The 20732-nt window shown below is 42.6% G+C and overlaps 1 protein-coding gene and 1 long non-coding RNA gene across 2 annotated transcripts; one reads left to right on the top strand and one right to left on the bottom strand.

Moving 5' to 3' along the window:
* Positions 1-1354: 1354 nt before the first annotated feature.
* Positions 1355-16964, bottom strand: LOC148685652 (uncharacterized). Its single transcript, XR_015950063.1, has 3 exons — positions 16808-16964; positions 8354-8457; positions 1355-1899 (listed from the first exon to the last, which is right to left on the bottom strand). It is a non-coding gene; the product is annotated as an uncharacterized LOC148685652 (long non-coding RNA).
* Positions 14108-20176, top strand: NPS (neuropeptide S). The gene is made up of 2 exons (XM_035138535.3): positions 14108-14146; positions 19997-20176. Exons 1-2 carry the CDS (start codon positions 14108-14110, stop codon positions 20174-20176), a joined length of 219 nt encoding a protein of 72 aa, XP_034994426.3.
* The last annotated feature ends 556 nt before the right edge of the window (positions 20177-20732 follow it).

Below are 20732 nucleotides of genomic sequence, written 5' to 3'. Positions count from 1 at the left end.
TATCTTTGTCGGCAAAATGCTTCTGAGTGGATTATGAAGTTCTTATCTATGTTTGTTTCTGAAATGACTGTGACATTTTATATTGGCTCTATCCTATTTATATTATATTATCTTGCATACAGAAGCTGTGTAATGATGTTTCACTCTTCTGACTAGCAGCCTGGTCTAAAGATGTGCTACATCAGCGCAGAAGTGCCGAGCATGTGGCATTTCAATCACTGCACCGGTGCAACATCACAAAATGTAATATACCAGCATTGGAGTAATGTTACATTTTGGCATCATCTAAATACTCCCAAGCTTTACATCAACATTAAGGGGAATAGAAATTATAACATAGAATAAGAACAAAGTTTTATAACAGATAGTGGGTGAAGGGGCCCTTATTAAATTAGTGGCACTAGTAGTATGTGAAAATAGCAGAGTAAGGAGCATAGGAAGTGGCTTAACACAGAGTTAGAGACCATTGGTCCATCTAAGCTCAGTAATGTCTGCATCAGTGGTAGGCAGACCTTTCAGGGGTTGGCTTCTCAGATCTACTTTGATTTTACTTGAACCTCAAATTTACCAGTCAGAGGTAAGTGGGAAGAGAAAGAGAAGTTCCAAATAAAGTGCAGACCAGGCAGAGGGCCTTCTCGGTAGTGGCACCCGCCCTGTGGAATGCACTCCCATCAGATGTCAAGGAAATAAACAACTATCTGACTTTTAGAAGACATCTGAAAGCAGCCCTGTTTAGGGAAGTTTTTAATGTTTGAAGTTTTATTCTGCTTCTGTTATTATTATTCTGTTGAAAGCTGCCCAGAGTGGCTGGGGAAAACCATCCAGGTGGCCATGGTAGAAATAAACTACTACTACTACTACTACTACTACTACTACTATTTCTGAGCTGACAATCATTTCAGACTGAAGCCTAGTCCTGGTTAACTCATTTCCTTTTCAGCAGTCTAATTTAGGCAGGGGAAGTGTTAGAAGTGTTGCTGCTGCAGCAGCAGCAAGGATCATTCAGTTTGCATCTTAAGGGGTTAATTCTGCCAGCCACTGAACCTGGGAAATTCCACTGAGCTGCTGCTCTCTCTCATAGTCATTATTTGCTGAAAGATGTACACATCATACAACAAGATAGCATTCCATCACCTTTGACAAGTGTAAAGGAGAAAGGAAAAATCTTAACATCCCTTGGTATATGATATTCTTGGCTGAGCCTTTTCATTGGATGAGGCTCTGTGGCTTATATTCAGACAAAAGGCATGTCAGGCTGGGCACTGAATTGTACGACAGCAACATTAGCTTTATTCTACACAAGGACCTTTATGCTAGCAATGATAGTCATCAAATAATGATCTGGCGCTGACATTTCTAGCTGTAGTAAAGCTCCTGGCTGTCACTCATCAATTTAACAAAGGGTAGCATCTGATAAGTGATGACTGGAAATGTGTAGGCTTTGTGTTACCTGCTTTCACTCTCTCCTTCCTCACGCACCACTTTTTTGGTGTTCCCTCTCCCGCTTGAAATCCGTGTGCCAAGGCTGATGAAGGATTTGATTTCCACATTTTCAGCAGAAATATATATTTTAAATGCCTTCCCTCTGCTCGCCGGGAAACTTTCCTTGATATTAAGTGGCCACTTGAAACTCCTCAGAGGCATTTCATGCTTGCTGCACCCTTTCCATCTCTTTGGGGGGAAATAGCTCCAGGTGCTTTTGCGCTGACTTGGGTAGGGGGTCTCTAAGCTGCAGTGTTGGCTAGAAGTTGGCCTGCTGTGTTAAGTGAGAGGCTGAAAGGATCCATGCAGACTGAAAGGGATGCTGCTGTTGACATTCTCAAGACACGAGGGAGCTTTTCCATTTCTTTATCACCCTCCTTCACAAATCGGAGAATCTGCCAAACTATTTCATTTTGCCTTCGAAGAGACAAAGGGACACATTAATCAAGTGTTTCAGCAGTATGTGAGCCCTTGCAGGGGGCAGGGGCAGGTCCATATTAGCTACAGAAGACCTGAAGCTAAGGAAATGGGCAGAAGTGGCATTTGCAGCTCAGACAGACAGCCAAATCCACAACCACACAGGCCAGTCTACTGAGTGAAAAAGCAGGATGTAGTTGTGCTGAAGCCAATAGCCCAGGGATCAGGTCAACAAACTTTTTCAGCAGGGGGCCGGTCCACTGTCCCTCAGACCTTGTGAGGGGCCAGACTATATTTTGAGGGGGGGGGGGGATGAACAAATTCCTATGCCGCACAAATAACCCAGTGTTGCATTTTAAATAAAAGCACACATTCTACTCATGTAAAAGCACGCTGATTCTTGGACCATCCGTGGGCTGGATTTAGAAGGTGATTGGGCTGGATCCGGCCCCCAGGCCTTAGTTTGCCTACCCATGCAATAGCCTGAGAAACATATTGTTGAACACCACCCCCAAACCCCAAGCAGTGTGAGATTCCATGGATTTCAGGTGTTTACCCAGGGTTTGTGTTTACTTTGGAATTAGGAACAGCAGAGACTGTGCTGTCTTTATGATATATGGAAGGGGCGCCCAAACTAAAGCCCGGGGGCCGGAGGCGGCCCAATCACCTTTTAAATCCGGCCCGCGGATGGTTTGGGAATCAGCATGTTTTTACATGAGTAGAATGTGTCTTTTTATTTATTTAAAATGCATCTCTGGGTTATTTGTGGGGTCTGCCTGGTGTTTTTACATGAGTAGAATGTGTCCTTTTATTTAAAATGCATCTCTGGGTTATTTGTGGGGCATAGGAATTTGTTCAAATCCCCCCCCCCAAATTTAGTCCGGCCTCCCACAAGGTCTGCGGGACAAGGTCTGAAAAAGTTTGCTGACCCCGATATATGGTTTATTTACACATATATGCAACCTGAGCCCACAATGGAGGGATTCACAGCATTAACACCCAAGAGGGCCTTGCTTGTCCCATATCCACAGCCTCGGATTCAAGCAGAAATCAAACATACCAGTATATGATATATATATGTGCAAATAAACCATATATTATAAAGACATCATAGTCTCCGCTGTGCCTTATTTCCAGAACCCTGTGTAAACACCTGGAACCTCTGGAATCTTGCACGGCTCAAAGGTGTTTTTTTGGGGGGGGGTGCAATAAAATAGAGCAGAGGTTCCTGAACTTTTTTGGACTACACCCCCCCCTTGATTTCATAACTCATCCTCACTCCTCCTTCCTTACTCTGCAACAAAACAACCTTCAGAATAGCAGTTTGCACAAGCCACCAAGGAAGATAATAACACAATAAAATTCAAAACAGTAACCATTGATTGCACATTTATTCAAAATCCAGTTAAGACTATATAGTTTAATTGATTCAACAAAGTTGATGAACCAGTGCTTTTCAAAGTCTTCATTTACACCTCCAGTGCCCCCCTTTACCTGCTTGCCTCTTAACACCCCCTAGGTAACCCCACCCTCCTCCAGGGGGCAGTGTTACTGATGCTAGACTAATTTCCCACTGGGTTGAGACTTTCATTTTCAGTAAAAGTCTGTCTGGAGCCAAGGAGTTACTCAACATTTGCCTTGGAACAGATGGGATCAGGATGTAATCCAGCATGTAGCAATGGTTGCTTTCATAATAAGCTTTACTTTGAACATATTTACCCAAGTTGTTATTTAGGCCTTCCCCAGCACAGTTTTAATAGATGCTTTTTATTGCTTTTTTCGTTGTAGTTCAATCTGGTTTAGCTGAAGTACTTGGATTTAAGTTGATTTAGCACCCATGCCTTCAGTAGGGACAGGATTGGCTTCAACCCCGGCATTTTGGCTTAACTAGCCTATAGATTCGGCTGTACTGGGATCTCATTTTGCTTCCTTCTGCCAGTATGACAGTTTTTTTCTGCTACAGCTTGAAATATTGATTTTCATGGTTGTGCTATGCCGAATTTTCTTGTCATTGTATGGGTACTCATCTTTGCTGTTCCATTCAAAACTGTTTGCCATCATTTCACAGATGACCGATGGGACATCTATTCCCGCCTGACCCTAAATTAAGTTTCAGCATTGACAGGTGTCTTCAACTGGAGGCTGATATCTCCTTCCAAGGTGGCAGTTCCCTTAGTAATCTATATGAGAAGCTTCAGCAAGTCTAATTTATATTGACACGCGGGCGGTGGGGAGGGGAGGGGAGGAGAACCAAGCAGATATGCTAATCGTTTTCCTCTGTAGCTCTCAGATTTGTTGTGTTCATCTTGCTGCCTGTGTTGTCTTCCATATTAAAATTTTACTTTATTATATCAGATAAAAGTGTACCTGCATTTTTGGAATTCCAAAAATAAACAAATAATAAAAATGCACCCAAACCCCAGATCGTATTTTGCTTCCGTGGTGTTCAAATCAGTTAGAAATTTTCCTTGTCGGTTGGAATGTTGAAAATACTGGTAGCATTTTGGGGGTTGAGATGCTTGGTTGTGGTTAAGATTTTTATTTTATTTTATTTTAAGAAAATAGATTATTCTGTTGTGTGCCATCTGTTGTGTGCCAGATGTTATGAATACAGGTTTGGTTGCTTCCACCAAAGTCCCTGAGGAAATTGTCTCTTTTTGCAAAAAGGATCAGAAGATGCAGAAGATGCATCACTTAATGTTCATGTCAGTCAAGGATTGGGTCCCAAACTCAGTGCAATGGACATAATTAGCAGTTTCTGCCCAGAGACAGAGCAAAGGCAGACGACTCGTATTGTGAGAATTATGCAAAGGAACGTACACGTCTTCTTCCCACGCTCTTCCTGAATATTTAAAGTATAATGGGATGGGGAAGGAGGAGATGGAAGGAAAAATATACTTACATATTAGGAATTACGTTTTATAAATAGAGAACTATGACTGAGACACATTAAACACTATTTTTGCACCTTCTTAAGGCTGGAGCCACAAAATGTACCTGGACAAGTAATTTATATTTCTGTCATTCTCAGAGCAGATACTTTGGTTAAAAACAGTCATGTCATGAGGTGTACTACTTGCCTGGTTATAATTTAGGAGCAAGATGTTCTGTCTTTGCTGTCAATTGTTGACAATGCAACATTATTATTATTTTGCTGCAAATTGTTGAAATGTCTGACTATAGGCAACACCACTGTCTTGCCACCTCCTGTGCAAGAGGATATATTTATACCTTAGATATTATAAAACTCCCAAAGGGCTAGTTTTAAAAGACACCATGGGGAGACTGAACGCCACCGATACATGTTGAGATCATCCTCCCACAACCTGGTGCTAGCAGAGCGCATGGCCACACCCACAAACAAATGCACAATCAAGCCTCCAAACAGCTCAGACAAGCAACCCACCTTCATCCAAAAGATGCAAGCTCACTGTTCTTAGCCTCCCATGCCCCTGTTTACAAGTCCTGGGCACAAGCTCTTCATCACAAGCTCCCAGAGACTGCAATCAGCAAAGTGGAACTGCTGATCTTCGTGTTCCTCAGATGAGGGACTGCTGGCCATACCATAGCCAGTGGATTGCTGTTTGTAAACCACACAAGAATGGGCCTTTCCACTTATAGCACCAACCCTCTGTAATGCCTAACTAGAATAGGTTTGGGAAGCTCTGTGCTTTGGGTGCTTCAAACGTCTGTTGAAAACCTATTTGCTTAGGCAGACCTTTTCTGATGTTTAGGAAGCTTATCCTGCTGGTGGCGTTGCTTTCAACCAATTGGGTTTTTTAATCATTGACAAACTAAAATGGGATAAACTGTACTCACTGGGGATGATTCATAATAAATAGGCTATTACTGTTGTAATAGATATTGTATTAACAACTGCAGTGGTAGGGCAGAAATGAATTTTCTCTTGTCCTTGGCTATTATCAGATTTTATTTTATTTTTTGAATTTCACACCATGAAACTGTGTATACACCATACATGTAAAGCGTGCACACACGCACACACACACACCGAGAATCGTGGGAACTGTAGTTTAAATGTCTAATTTTCACACAACCTAAGGAAAGTGGTTCTACATTACAGCAGCAGTTTTAATCCTGTGCTCTTTTACCTGGAAGTACAGCCCACCCAATTTAGTTAGGCTTACTTCTGAGTAAGCATGCACAGGATTGAACTGCAAGAGTCTTATCAACTTGAACAGTCCCGAGAAAAAAAAAATAATATATGCAATTGAATATATGCGTTTTTAATACTGTGCTTCTTACAAGCATTGACAAGTAACTTCAGTCATGCAAACTGTCAGGAGAATATTTGACTATTTACATATTCAGCAAATCAAGCCTTATTCAGAGAGAAAATCCTGTCATTTGAAGCCTCGGCAGGTACACTACGTTCAGCCCTAAAAGATAAGCGGATTAACTGGATGGTTCTGGTACAGTGAAAAGTTGTATAGGTTTGAGCCTTCTTTAATAAAGTTTAACCTTGGTTTTAATTGTATCTGCGTTTACTGAGCCCCATTTTCATGCAAATTAAGGTTGATATCCTCTTCATGAACTCGGCTCTAGCAAGGACTTGAGGGATCAAACAGCAGGAAAACGTCACAGACTCGTTGTGTGCCCTTCACCGTGGCTTCCTTTCCCCATTTCCAAAGGCATCTGTGAATCCCTTGCATCCCATGATCCATGTCCTCCAAAAGTCCTGAGCAAGGGCCTGTAGATTTATGAAACAGATAGCACAATCCTCCTGACACAGCTCAGTGCTGGCCAGCTGTCAAAAATCTGCTGGCACTGCAGCCACGGTATTCAGAAACTGTTCTTGATAGGTCATGCACAAACACTTATCCAATTGGCTCCAGCTTGCAACACTGAGTTAGTACCTTGGTCTGAACAAGCAGGTGACCACATGACAAGTTCCTCCTTTTCTTCTCTCCACACTTTCATTTGCCACACTATTCTGTCTTAATAGATGAACAAAGGGGTGGGGATCCTCAGTCCCAGGGTCTGAATGTGGCCTTCCGGGGTCCTGTCTGTGGCCTGCAGAACTCTTCCCATTCCACACCCTTCTATGTGCAATGAATGTTTTGCCTGGCTGAGAAGTGTCCTTGGACGCTAATAATGCCTCTCGCTTGTCTGAATAGAGGATAAAGAGGTGTGTGTGTGTGTGTGTGTGTGTGTGTGTGTGTGTGTGAACCTGCCTACTGTTCCTCTGGTGCCACCCACCACTGACGTTTGGCCCTCTTGAAGGTTGTCAAGAAAGAAATATGGCCATGTGGCCTTCAGTCTCAAAAGGTTTTCCCATCCTTGAGCTAACTGTAGCACAATTGGCCATTTCAAGCATTCTTTGTCATGGCTCCCAGCCACTTCTTTATGTATTTTAAGCACTTATGCATCACCCTTCCCCATGTCAGATTTCAGAGCAGTGCACACTTCAGCCAACAATGCTTTCTGTGTGCACCTGCTACTACACTGATCTTCCACAAGTGGGTCGTGCCTTGACTTAAGTTTGGTGCATCAGCAAGACCACCTTTTTCTGCTTTGTTTATTGTGGTTTGATGTTTTTAAAGAGAAGAAAGTTGGAGGAAGGGAAGTGTTGTTGCACTTATGTTCCACTTGCAGGTTTCCCATAGGTAGTGTTTGGCCACTGTGAGAACAGGATACTGGACTAGATGGGCCAATGGCCTGATCCATATTTATGTTATTAAATAGTCCATCACATTACCTGTTCCTGCCCCCCCCCCCCATTTCTGTACGGTATCTGACTCTGTTTCATCTCTTATTGTTATTCTCTCACAGGGGCAGAACCTGTTGTTGACTTATGTTTGCATTCCCAATGAAAGTCACTCTAGATCCTAGTTCTTTTCATTCCTGCAATGAAAAAATATCAAAACATGGGAACAAAAAGCTTCCGCGGCTATGAACAGTGTGTAGAGCTCTTAAAACGTAATGACCCAAGACACTCAAGTACAAACCTTAGAACTATGGATGGAGGGGGATTTTTGTTGTTGTTTTAACATTATCAGCAGTGAATTCTCGAGGGCAATCTATTACTGCGACACCTGTATTTTCTAAAGTTCTAATAGTCACACTAAAAAAAAAGAGGCTTTGTCAATGTTTCTTTTATTCCTTACATTTCCTCTAAAGCAATTTACTCTCATCTTTTAAAATACATGTTGTTGCTTCCTCCCTACCCATTCTGTGCAACCATTTAAGCTTTACTTATTTTATTAGACCTTATTCATGGACAAATAAACAGATGGTGCTTGAAACATTATCGAGGAGACATTCTTAACCCATCAGCTAGTAAAAGCTAGAAGACGTTCCACTGAAATGGTTTAAGCTAATTGTCTCCTAAAGATATCTGTTTTTAATTGCTGGTCACAAAATTAACACCTAGCTAGCACTCTGAATCCAACAGCTAGTTTAAAAGCAAAGGAAAGAGGTAATAGAAAGTGACCTTAGCTACATGTTGTGAAATCCTCCATTGCTCCAGCACTGTATTCTGTATCAGCATCCAGTTGCAGCTGATGGGAGTTGTAGTCCAAGCTGGCTGGAAAGCACCTGTTTGGGAGAAAGGCTGCTCAGTATTTTAGGGGGTGAAGAGTCCAGATGTTCTGCGACTCTGAGTCCCATCAGCTGCAGTCAACATGGCTAATGGTGAGGGGTGCGATGAGTTGGAGTACAGCAACATCTGATTGGTCGTAAGTTCCCCATTCCTGATATATACTAATAATAGCAAACTCACTCTCCATTACCTATCTTTATCAGCAGGACTGGGTTAACTTTTTCAGAGGTACAAAATATATTTGCTGGTGGAAAACACAGTGGTGTAGGTGTGGAGGAGACATGATGGAGCATGCCCAGTGAGCTCAGATTCCTAAATATTGCAAAGGAAGAAAACTAGGGAGAGGGCAAATGGAATGCTGTACTCCCTGAGAAGTGCATGGCTGGCAGGAAATCAAAACAGGAGCACATCAAAGTGCAGCCCCACTTATAAAAGGAAAAAACCCACTAGGGTTTATTTTGATATTAAAGAACGGTGTTCTTGACATTTGCTTTCCAACAACTTCAGTACTCATTGAAATGTCTATCTGCAACTTAGTCATTGAAGGATCACCTGGAGTCTGGTTTGTAAATAGCCCTTTAAATATGGCATATGCAGGGCAGGAGTGAGTAGGGCAGGTGTGGGCACTACGATCAGTCCCAATCTGCTGACTAGTGCTGGGTGCAATCATTGCTTGCAATAGAGATTGGCTGCCAGGGCCGGCTCTAGGTAGACCCCGCGGTGTGCCAGGGTGCCGGGCTGGTAGGCTGGGTGCCGCACGGAAACCATGCTGCACCCTGTGAGGGCGTGGGCGCCGGAGCGATCTCCGCCCCTCAGCACCAGGGCGCGCGACCTGCTCGAGACTGCCCTGTTGGCTGCACTTGGGGGACGCTTACTGGGAACACCATAATGCCACTGACCCCTGCAGGGGTTGAATTTGGCACCAAATGCAAGGCTCACTTGCCAAGGAACAATCAGGACAATCCTGATTTCCCCTTTCTAGTAATGTGGCCCACACCTTGCAACACCTGTGATGTCGGGGTGGGGCAGGTGGGCATAATTTGGGGAAAATGGCCCCATGGTCCAATTGAGAACCCCTGCTGGCTGCCATAGGCTGAAGGTTACCCACTTCTAGTACAGTATAGAGTGAACAGGTGGACTGCACTTTTGTCCTACTCCACAAAGTTTCTTTATTTATCAGTGAAGTGATACAGCTGTGTGAGAAGAAGCCCCATTAGCTTCTTCCCTGCAATTGGGTTACCCACATAATAAGCTACCCCAAGTCTGTAGAGTTTCTAGTCATGAACAAGAGCTTGTCTGTTTGGCTTTCTTCTGAATTTCTCCATAGCCAGAGCACATATAGCCTTTGCTCTACTAAAAAACAATCAAACTGATGTGGGTCATCTCACCACACAGTGACATTTGTCTTCCAACATTTGGTTGGAATTGCTGGGTATCTCAGTATAAATATTGCATTGGCTTTCACTGTGCCAAACTGGCATAAATACAAGCTTGCTTACTACTTTTCTGGAATTTGTCGGTCAATTTGTTTGGCTTCGGGCCATCACAAGGTGCAAAAAGGAAAATGAGCCACCACTGGCAAGTTGCAGTTATGATTCTCACTCTGTGATAATGGAAATCCCAGCAAGATACAGAAACAACAGAGAAAGACAATTTGAGAAACAGAAGGAGAAGCTTCGTTCTAACCAAGAGATGGCTGAATGCTCGTGATTAGCAGAAGCGAGTGCAGAGCTTTATAGTAGGAACATGGCAGATCATTTAACCTTTGGTGAATCAATCCCTTCTTTCCAAGGGGTCTGTGTCCTTTATGTGACTATGTGCGTAACAGCAAATTCTTTTTTTTAAAAAAACATACTTTTTATTAATTTTACAGAATACAAAAAAAAACAAACGGTACATACATAAACACCTTTTCCACCTCCTTCCTACCCACCCACATGGGTCCTCCCCTGCCACAGAAGTATCCCATGTATGTGAACAGTCAGAGATGGTCCATTTTATGCTTGGATTTCTGTCCTCCTCCCCCTCCCCTGACCCCAAAGCCCCCCCCTGCCACCAGGGAGCTCCAGCAAACCAGGGCAGTACGCAGGAGGCCATCCATCCAACCATCTATTGTCATACCAAAAAAAGAGAAAAATAGAAATAGGAAAAAAGAGAAAAAAGAAAGGGCAAAAAAAGAGAAAAAAACAATACAAAACAGAATTTTTTTTCTTACATTCATAATTGTAAAACCATATTTTGTGGGCTTCCCCTCCCCCCCCTTCCCCGGTTTTCATCCCTTTTTTATCATCTGCAACAGTTTCTTACTTTATAAAAATACACCTTTGTATCTTATACAACTTATAAGTCAAATGTTAACATTTTCATCTAATATTCAAATCACTGAAAAATCAAACTCCCATTTTATCTTCCCGTGCCTAATTTTTACTCCCTCTATAAGCCTCCATATTTTCACATTTTTCCAAAATCCATTCACTTTTAAAACTATAACTATTCTCAATTTAACCTTACATCCCCGATTACCGGCTCCACCCCCCCAATCCAGCAAATTCCATAATCAGCAGACCAGTTATAAACCTGTTAATCCATCCTTATAATCACAACATCACTTTCCCTTCACCCCACCCCCTGTTTACAGTCTTTTGCCATCCAGGCCACCATACAGGACCCCTGAATTTCTTCTCTTCTCTGCATATTTTTTCCTTCTTCCCTGTGGGCGTTCTGGAGTTCCAGTAATACCAATCGTGCCCCCCTCAAAGGCAGGGCACTCCATCCAACTTTTTGTAGAGTAAAGTCATCATTTTTTTCGTGGTGTGCTTCATTTTGTGTTGAATCATCACAGTCCTCATCTTCATCTTTTCCTTCCAAATCACAGTCACCATCATTGTCATTCTCACATTCATCTTTTTCAGTGTCAAAAGCTTCATCTTCTAAAAAATCATATTCTGCCATCACCATCTGAAATTGTTGCTGTAACTCTTGCCGTCGTGTCTCCTCTTGACATAGTTCTATTCTTGTTTCCCACATTAAGGTCAAAACAGACCGCTGGAACTCAGGGGAACACTTTTTTGTTGACATAGTTCAATCCTGCCAAGGTCAAAACTTGTCACGTGGGGTGGAATATGATCACAGTTTATTTTCTCGACTCCATTTTAACAAACTGGCTGCATTCTTCAAGTCTTATTAACAATAAAGTTCGAACTCACATTTCACAAACATTTAAACCAAAAAAGAAATTCCACAAAGTCCAGAAATACAAAGTGAAATAAAAATTGACTTATAAATCCTGATCAACTCACTGGGTTGTCTGGGCTGCCGGCTCCCGAGGAAAAGAAAGGTTTTTCTTAGTCTTTACCTCTTGCTGCAGGGCACTCACAACCACAATCTCTCTCCCCTTTCACCCTGCATCAAAGGGGAGATTCTCTTTGATGCCTTTGAGGGATCCTTTTGAATTGCAAATCTTCTGTTTACGGCTTCGGGTTTCTATTTACTGTCTCTTTTATTGCCGTGGGGGGGGGTGGCTTCCTCTTTTCTCCCCTCTCTCCCAGATCCAAATTGTTTTATAATCCAAATCGTGAGGTTACTTACAGTCTTGTTTCCAATCGTTTTATTTTCGGAAGAATCCAGCGCTCTCCGCCTTCGGCTTGAAGCTTCTCCCTGCTAGAATAACGTTGCCGCTCAAAATGGCCCCCGCGACTTCTACCCTCCTCGCTCCGGAGCTCTTATTAGAGCTAGCCGAAGGGTTGGGGAGTCCGGATTGGGGCTGTGCCGAGCAAATTTGCCCCCGGGACGCCCTTCCCGAGGTTCTAAGGGGCGCAGCGTCGCTCTCGCTGCCCTCCCCACTCCTAGCAGGGACGGGCCGTCTCGGAGACGAGACGAAACCCCGCCGATCGGCGCTGGCGCTGAACCCGGAAGCAAATTCTGTGCCAATGAAGCCAAGCATCCAAATGCCTCTCCCTCCCTTGACCCATTTGACTCTGCAGCCTGTCAGCATCTTCTGTGGCCAGGCCAGGGTGAAGAAAGGAATAGGGTTGGTGTGTGTATGCACACACATGGCAAGGTGGGGAGACCCCCCTGGGATGAACCTGGAACATAGGTGCCAAGTTCTGGATTGAAAAATCTGGGATCAGCAGTGCCGCGGCACCAGAAGTCGCTTCTACACACTTCCAGACATGCGTAAAAGCGACTTCCGATGCCGCTGTGCCCATTTCCAAAATGTCTGCAGTGCCAGAAGTCATTTCTACACTTGTCCAGAAGTGCATAGAAGCAACTTCTGGCACTGCGGACATTTTGGAAATGGGCACAGTGGCATCGGAAGTCACTTCTACGCATGTTCGGAAGTGTGTAGAAGCGACTTCTGGTGCCGGCGCGGCACCAGAAGAACATGGCCGCCGGCAGGAGCTCCGTAATCCGGGGGAATACGGGGTATTTTGCCATTCGGGACACCTGCAGGAAACGGTAAGAAAATACGGGGGTTTCCCAGGGAAAACAGGGTACTTGGCAGCTATGACCTGGAATCTTTTGCATGTAGGGTGGGTGCTCTGTCACTGAGCTACATGCTTCCATCCACATCTGTGAGAGTGCCATTACTGTAGGATTACCTCAGATTGGTCCATGACACACCTGCTAAGATGACCATCTAAGATCTGACCAGATTTAGTCCCATTCCTATTAAGAATTGTGCGCTAGGGAAGTAGGCAAAGTGCTGTGCAAATATCATATACAGTGGTACCTCAGGTTAAGAACTTAATTCGTTCTGGAGGTCCATTCTTAACCTGAAACTGTTCTTAACCTGAGGTACCACTTTAGCTAATGGGACCTCCCGCTGCTGCTGCGCCGCCATCATGCAATTTCTGTTCTCATCCTGAAGCAAAATTCTCAACCTGAGGTACTATTTCTGGGTTAGTGGAGTCTGTAACCTGAAGCATCTATAACCTGAAGTGTCTGTAACCCAAGGTACCACTGTACAAATTTAAAGATACAAATCAACCTTGGAATAAAAATTCTTTAAAATATTCTTGCTTCAGGCAAAATAAATTGGTATGGGGATTCTCCCCCCCCCCTTTCTCCCAAGCCTTGTATACAGCAGGTAGAGCTAATTTAGCATACAGTGTACACCTATATAAAACAGTGTAGTCATTGGACAATTTGTGCCACAGAGACAAAGGCCAGGTGTGAATGATTTTAAAGGCCTCGTTAAAATGCCATGCTTTTAATGGCAACGTTGTCAGTTTAGTCACTTGGTATCTCCATGGTGGGAATGAAGATACCTTATTGCATCTCCCCACTCCCATTTAACAAGAATAAAGGCCAACCGGTGACCAATTAGTCAGACTTAAATGCGATTTGGTGACATTTTTGCTCCTGAACCTTTGGTATAAAATGGTTGTTTAGGAGTAAGAAAAGGGGAGTGCTTATACAGCTGTGGATTTCTTCTTGCAGCTGAAAGTTTCATAAAATAGAATAGAAGAAATGATCAGGTAAATATATCAGATATATGTTTGGGGAAAATTATAGCATCGTGTATAAAGTACCATTTATCTTCTGGACGGGTGTTAAACTAATACGTGGTGGTTTTTCCATTTTGGGTGTTTTTTATCCAGTCTCCTCAGGCTAAATGTTCTATTAATTCTCTGGATCTCGGCAATGCAGATGTGGAGGTGTTACCCTCTTGTCCCTTCTACGGTAAGCAATAAACCTTACTTAGCTAGAAATATACTATGTAATTAATTTTTAAAATATCATATTAAACTCCTTTAAGCACCAACATTATTAAACATACTCAACTTAATTCTGTCAAATGCCCTTTATGGAAGTCTAGCTATGGCATTACATAGGACTTGTTCTATTAAGCATTTTTGTGCATCTACAAAAGCTGTAACAACCTTCCACTTATTGATTTCCATGAATCCAGACTTTAGTCACTTTATGTGAGGGATGCTGTTCCAGTGATTGAAGCGTGAAACTGAGAATTAATGTGTTTGATGCTATAAACATGATTTAGTATGGCTTCTTCTCTCCCCCCCCCATCACTTTTCTCCAATATATCGATCTAGCAGTGCAATCTGACATATATTTATTTATTAAGTAGTAAGTCTCCTTGGATTCCATGGGACTTTTCCCCAGATCAGTGTCTGTAGGACCTGTATTGGATTGCACTACTTATATCTTTATTAACTTAAAACAGTGATTCTATGATGGAGACCTGTTATAGATTTGAAGACAGCAGAACGGTTTTAATGTTTAGGTGGGGTGGGGAATCACATTTTAACAAATGAGCACAGTACTAATATTTTTCTGAAAGTTAAGGCTGTATCTAACAGCGGAAAGACTCTACTTGGTTAAGAAGAGAGAGTGCTAAACCAATTATTTCTCAAAGCTTAAGGTGCACAGGTACAAAACTCATTTAGCAGATATTTGAATAATAATGCAAAGCTCATGATTCCTGGGAACTAGTTTACCTCACACAGAACTACAATGCCCAGACCTTTAACATACTACACCCTTAACATTTAACGATTCTTGGCGCGTGTGTGTGTGTGTGTGTGCTTTGAATGTGCTTTAAATGTGTTATATGTACATTTAAAACTAACAGTACACCCTCAGTGTTAGACAACGTATTGTTGGAGGGTGGGAAAATCACTTCCATACACATGGGCAGCTGCACCATTATTTGTAATAATAAAAACATTTTTATTTTTTATTTTTTGGTTATTCCACACCTGGGCCTTAAAAAAATATCTCATTAAAACACCACAACATTCCTATAGGAAACTAAAGATGATATTTCAGCACTTGGTTAATTCTGGGAATTCATGCTCAAAAGCTTCACTGGGATTATTTATGGCTTTGGGGAAAAGGTGTATTTAATATTGCACGCTGTGTCATGCCATTTATATTTTATATTCTCCACAACTCTCTGAAGGAACAGCAAGAGACTTTCCTGGGGTTGTGAAGGGATCTGAATTGGGGTTCCCATACTAAATCGACTGCATTAAAAGGTTCCCTACCCTGGAATGAAAGTCTTAGACGGATAGAAGAAATCCTTCAGAAAAGGCTCTTGTCTGTCAAGATGAAGGGAATGGTTGGATACAAGCCATTGTATCCATCTCCCTACAACTGAGAGCCTTTTTGCTGGTGCCGACTTTCTAGTATAAATCACCACCACTCAGCTGCTATTAGCTGAACAGAAAAAAACATAAATGCAGTTGGATTGGACCTATGGTGAACAGCAGCTCTGGGAAATGAGTTGTATTGGTGAATTAGGCTGGCAAAGCAATTTGGGTCTTTACTCCAATCAAAACTGCCCCATAAGCATCTGCTTTTGGAAAAGGATGAAGACATTAGTAGATCCAGGCACACAGACTGCACCACACCATATGTAGTTTTGCCAGGGCCCCAATGAGGCTCAATTTCAAGTAAAGGTGTTGATACCTTCTAGTCACATTGCTTTTGAAGGAGATGCACGTGAGCATCTCCTTCCATACTATGGTCACATCCACACCATACTGCTAAAACCTTTCCTACACTAATTTAACACGTATGACAACTTCCAGCAAAGAGTCCTGGGAAGTGTAGTTTGTTAACAGAGCTGGCAACTGTAGCTCTGTGAGGGCTTTCCTACCAACTCTCAGCATCCTTAACAAACTACAGTTCCCAGGATTCTTTGGGGAAAGTCATGGCTGTTAAAGTGGTACAAAACTGATTTCAACATAATTGCAACTTGCCATGTATTTTTTAAAGCATGACTAGAGGTGGGGTGGGGTGGGATACACTGTCCTTGCTCCCATCCCAAAACATGGCAGCAGATGCTCTGACTTGTATGTAAGGGAGATATTTTTATTAAAGCAGGAGAATGCTACAGACTTGGCAACAGGAAAAGGGCAAATCCATCCCACAAGGCAAAGGGGAACAGCCCAGTCTAGAAGAAAGGGCTTTGATTCACGGGTCCAGAATCAGTGACAAACTTTTAAGCCAAGGTGTGGTGTGAATCTCTATTCCAGTGGGAATGTCTAGCCTGCAAGCGGGCACTACGTCTAGGTGGATGGAACTCCTTCCTTCCTAGGAGGCATTGCCTTGTCCTGGGAGAGAGCACCAGACCCACTTTCCCCTCCGAATTATGCTTGGCTACCCCAGGTAGTGACTTATTTCCCTTCCCATAATCTGACAGTGCTCTCTTCCCCAAAGGGTTTCCAGGAGACCCACAATGTAGGTGTCAGTCATGAGGAACATCTGCAGCATGTGACACAATCAAAAGGGCTTCCTTTTGTTGTAGTCACTGGCATCCTCAAGATCCATAAGTGAATTCATGGAATGAAACAGATTGTGTGGATTTGCAATACCTACCGGGTAGGAGGGAACAGCATCACAGCCAGCTGTAGAGTAAGACCATGAGCAACTGCATTCATTAGCACCAGAGGGTCCCCTTGTGCCCAATCCTCTCGTACGAGACGCAGTTTATCTCCAAACACACCGTGCGCTGAAAGATCCTGCTGCTCCTAAGTTTTTTTGGACCAAAGCCAAATGACAAGTGAGATAAATTAATTTTCTGTGAATCAAAAGAAATTACCACTGAAAAAGCAGATATATTGTCCAGGATGATCATCGATGCTTTGTAATACTCAATTAGACTGTAGTTTTATTACAGTAATTAAGTCCTGTGTTTCTGTATATCCCACAGCTGTAAAAATATCTTGTAGAATTCTTCATTCTCCACTTTTCTTCTTCTAGCTATGTGTAATATTGTCAGGAAACCACCACCTGAGGGAATTTGGTCACTCCTTTTACACTGGGTTGTATGTAATCTGACTGAAGCTTCCTCCGCTAGACTTTACCATAGCATTACAGTGCTGCTTCCAGTACCTTCTCCTCCCAAGTTATGGCATGCCTCTGAAAGATGGCTTAGGAGGAAGAAAGACCCACCATACCTTAGTGGTCCAGCACATACTTTGCTTGCAAAAGATCCCAGGTTCAAGTCCTAGCATCTCCAGGAGGACATGATGTTAAATGTGCATTTAAAATGGACTATCTATCTATCTATCTATCTATCTATGCAAATAGCATCAGTGGAGCAGGGATCTGATCATTATCAGCATCTCAGAAGGCATGGGGAATGAATGTAACCATTTCCTCCCCAGCTCCAATCCTGAGGAAACTACATCCTCTGAAGATGCTATTTGCATAAGGAGGAAATGTCCCATTGGCATCAATGCAAATACACATTTAATCTCAACTAGTTTGGCCTTGAAACTGTGCAGTGTCATCGCCAGTCAGTATAGCAGCAAACACTGGGCAGGATGGACAAATGGCCCAGGTTCGTAACTCCACCTAACTTGGGAGTGTTCATTTCAGTGCCCAGTGAACTTATTCCTACAACGTCTGGCATATCCTAATCTTCCACCTTCAACAGGTAGTAGTTAGGATTGTCTGTGCTTATATTTATAGAGCTGTAAACTAAAAGTAGTTTCCTATTACAATTATGTAATCACCTTTTAATTAATAAAATGCATTGCCTATAAAGTGGGACCTATTAGTCTGCCCCTTGTATTAAATTTCAATTAAATATCAATAAGCTTCTGTTTCTGTGCAATAATTATGAGGTTTGTTGTTGGGGTTTTTCTTTGGCCAGGATATTGATTAGTGGTCATCCATTTTTAATAGCATTCTTAATGGATCTCATTGCGAGAATATGAATCATTAAATGCATTCATTGTTTCATTATACACACACACACACACACACACACACACACACACACACACACCATATTCATTGTCTATTTGCCTTTAAAATATATTATAAAATATTCCAAACCCTCTGTGGTTATTATTACACCTCTGGAAATTCAAGAGCTTTTGCATTAAGCATGTTGTAAGTGTTGGGTATTTCTGGAAAGCGAGGAAAGCCCACAGATGGTTTGGCCAGAATCCCTTGAGATTTTTAGCTCTATGATTAGAAACCTCCAGGATTGGGGGGATCCCAGGACCCCATTGGCGGTACAGCTTAATTTTTAACCCATGAGTCCAGAACTCATAGCTGCCAAGTTCTCCCTTTTTTAAAGGGAAATTCCCTTATGCTGAATAGGCTTCCTCGCGAGAAAAGGGAAAACTTGGCAGCTATGCCAGAACTAGATCTACCTAGTCCAGCCCTAGCCTGGAGGTGCAGGCGGCTCATGCTTCTCAGGTAAAATGAAGTCATCAGGCCGGGCTTAGGCACTCAGCATCCTTGGCCAGCTGCAGGAGCCCACTGCCTCAGCCCACTAATGATGCCAGCCTACCGGTACCTCCTTTAGATGATTTTACCAGTCCTGTCCTTGGGGTAGCACTTGGTGACTGAACCTAGAATCCACTTAAATTTCCAACATTGCCTGCAACACAGTGTTGCTCTGGGACATCGTAGCAAATTTAAATGGTGGCGAGACAGAAAATGGCAAGGTCTGCTGGTCAGAATATTTAAATTTCCTTCCACAAACAGCTTGGCACTTTGCCGAGCTGTGCTGCTTTCTGTCTCATTGAATCTCCCATCAGTACCTGTCGCTGGTAGCTGCATTGCCACAAATCTCCCATGTCCTACCTTGCCATGAGAGCCACTGTTTCCTTTATCCACATGCTGGTTTTGAGGAGGGGCCAGCTTGCGGGAACTATGTGATAGGGCAAGGACTCAGGCCTCGGGCCAGCAGTCTACCAGGTCACGCCCTATCCACTGGTCTCATGGCTTGGAAGGGCCACTTACCAGCCTCACCTGACCATGACACCATTCACTGGCTATGGTGAGTTCAGCAGTGCCACTTTTGAATGGAAGCTTAGCTTTCATTGCTGAAGCATGTCTGAGGGCCTGGTCAGTTAAGGAGTATAGCATCTCAAAGCTGTGGTGGAGAAAGCATATGGCTGCCTTTAAAGGGAGAATACCCAGGTTCCAAGCCCTGGTCAGCTATTTCACAGGGCACAATAAGTTGCAATTTGTCAGCCTACCTGAGTTCAAATGGTGCAAGTAAGGATTACATGACAAAAGGGTGGTTATTGTGTGTCTCCCTGAGCCCTTAAGACAAGGTTGGGGAAAGATAATACCTCAAAGCCTCATTAAAAAGCATCAGCTGTGCACTCTGAAGCTTTGACTATATAAAGGTTTTGTTATTTTCTGTCAGCACGGACAGTTAGATGATTAGTCACACACACAAAAATCAGCGACAGGAAAAGTAGCCCTATCTTAAAAGGAAGCCAGAACAATAGAATATCATTAATGATACAGTAAAATGGCTTGCTTCTGAGCACAATGTCTACAATACTAACAATTCTTCCAGGTAAGCTGTGCTTTCATATTCATGGACCTTATGAAAACCTGACATTCTATACCCTTAATCTACAGCTAATACAAATTGATCCATGTCTTTTTAAGCCTAAATGAGTTTGTGTGTATAACGTACATATGTGCACCTGTCACAAGCATATAAATCCATAACATGGCTTTTCCTTATCTGTTATTAAGGGAAAAAACCAAAATCTTCAGAGCAATAATCCTTTTTCTTTGAATTGCCAGCTGTCTGGGAACTCTGATTACTGTCTCCTCCTGCTCAATAGCTGCCTAGCCAAGGTGGATGGGTCCGAAGAACTAGCATTGTTAAAGCCTTTTCTGGAGAAGTCTTATATTAAGAGGTCCTTTCGGAATGGGGTTGGCTCAGGAATTAAGAAAAATTCCTATCAAAGAGCCAAGTCATAAGCAAGTGCTGGAGGAAATACCTACAAATAAGAATGTATAAAGTTAAACTGGATGTGCTTTAAAATTGTTTGTACTGCATTTTAGATGAGGAATGGAGCCAATAGAGACAAATGTATCAGTGTGTTCATAATGTAAACATGTGTTTATTTGAAAATGGTACAAGCCAAGTGAAGCAAATGTGATTGTTCAAAGGCATTTCTTTAAAAAATTAAAAAATAACAGCATACATTTTTGCATTGATATAAAAAGTGTTTTTTTATTTCATTCCACCTGTTAACAGATGTCTTAACACAAATATGGGCCTTGTGTCTTTTTGTGAACCATTTGGAACCTGTTGTGAAGAAATCAATTTAATAATCTGAATGTACTCATCTCTAGCACACAGAAGCGCTATTTTGTAGTTTTGCTGACACAATGCTCATTTACATGAAACCATTTTAGTACAATCTCATTCATAGAAAGCACTGGGTATTTGGATAAATGGAAGTTGCATGAACAGAAAGCCAAATTCAATTTGCAGGGGTGTCAGGAAACCAGGCATTCCTCAATACAGGTT

The sequence above is a fragment of the Zootoca vivipara genome, chromosome 5 (assembly GCF_965207765.1).
Source record: "Zootoca vivipara chromosome 5, rZooViv2.hap1.1, whole genome shotgun sequence".
Lineage (NCBI taxonomy): Eukaryota > Metazoa > Chordata > Lepidosauria > Squamata > Lacertidae > Zootoca > Zootoca vivipara.
This window is presented reverse-complemented; position numbering and strand designations above follow the sequence as displayed.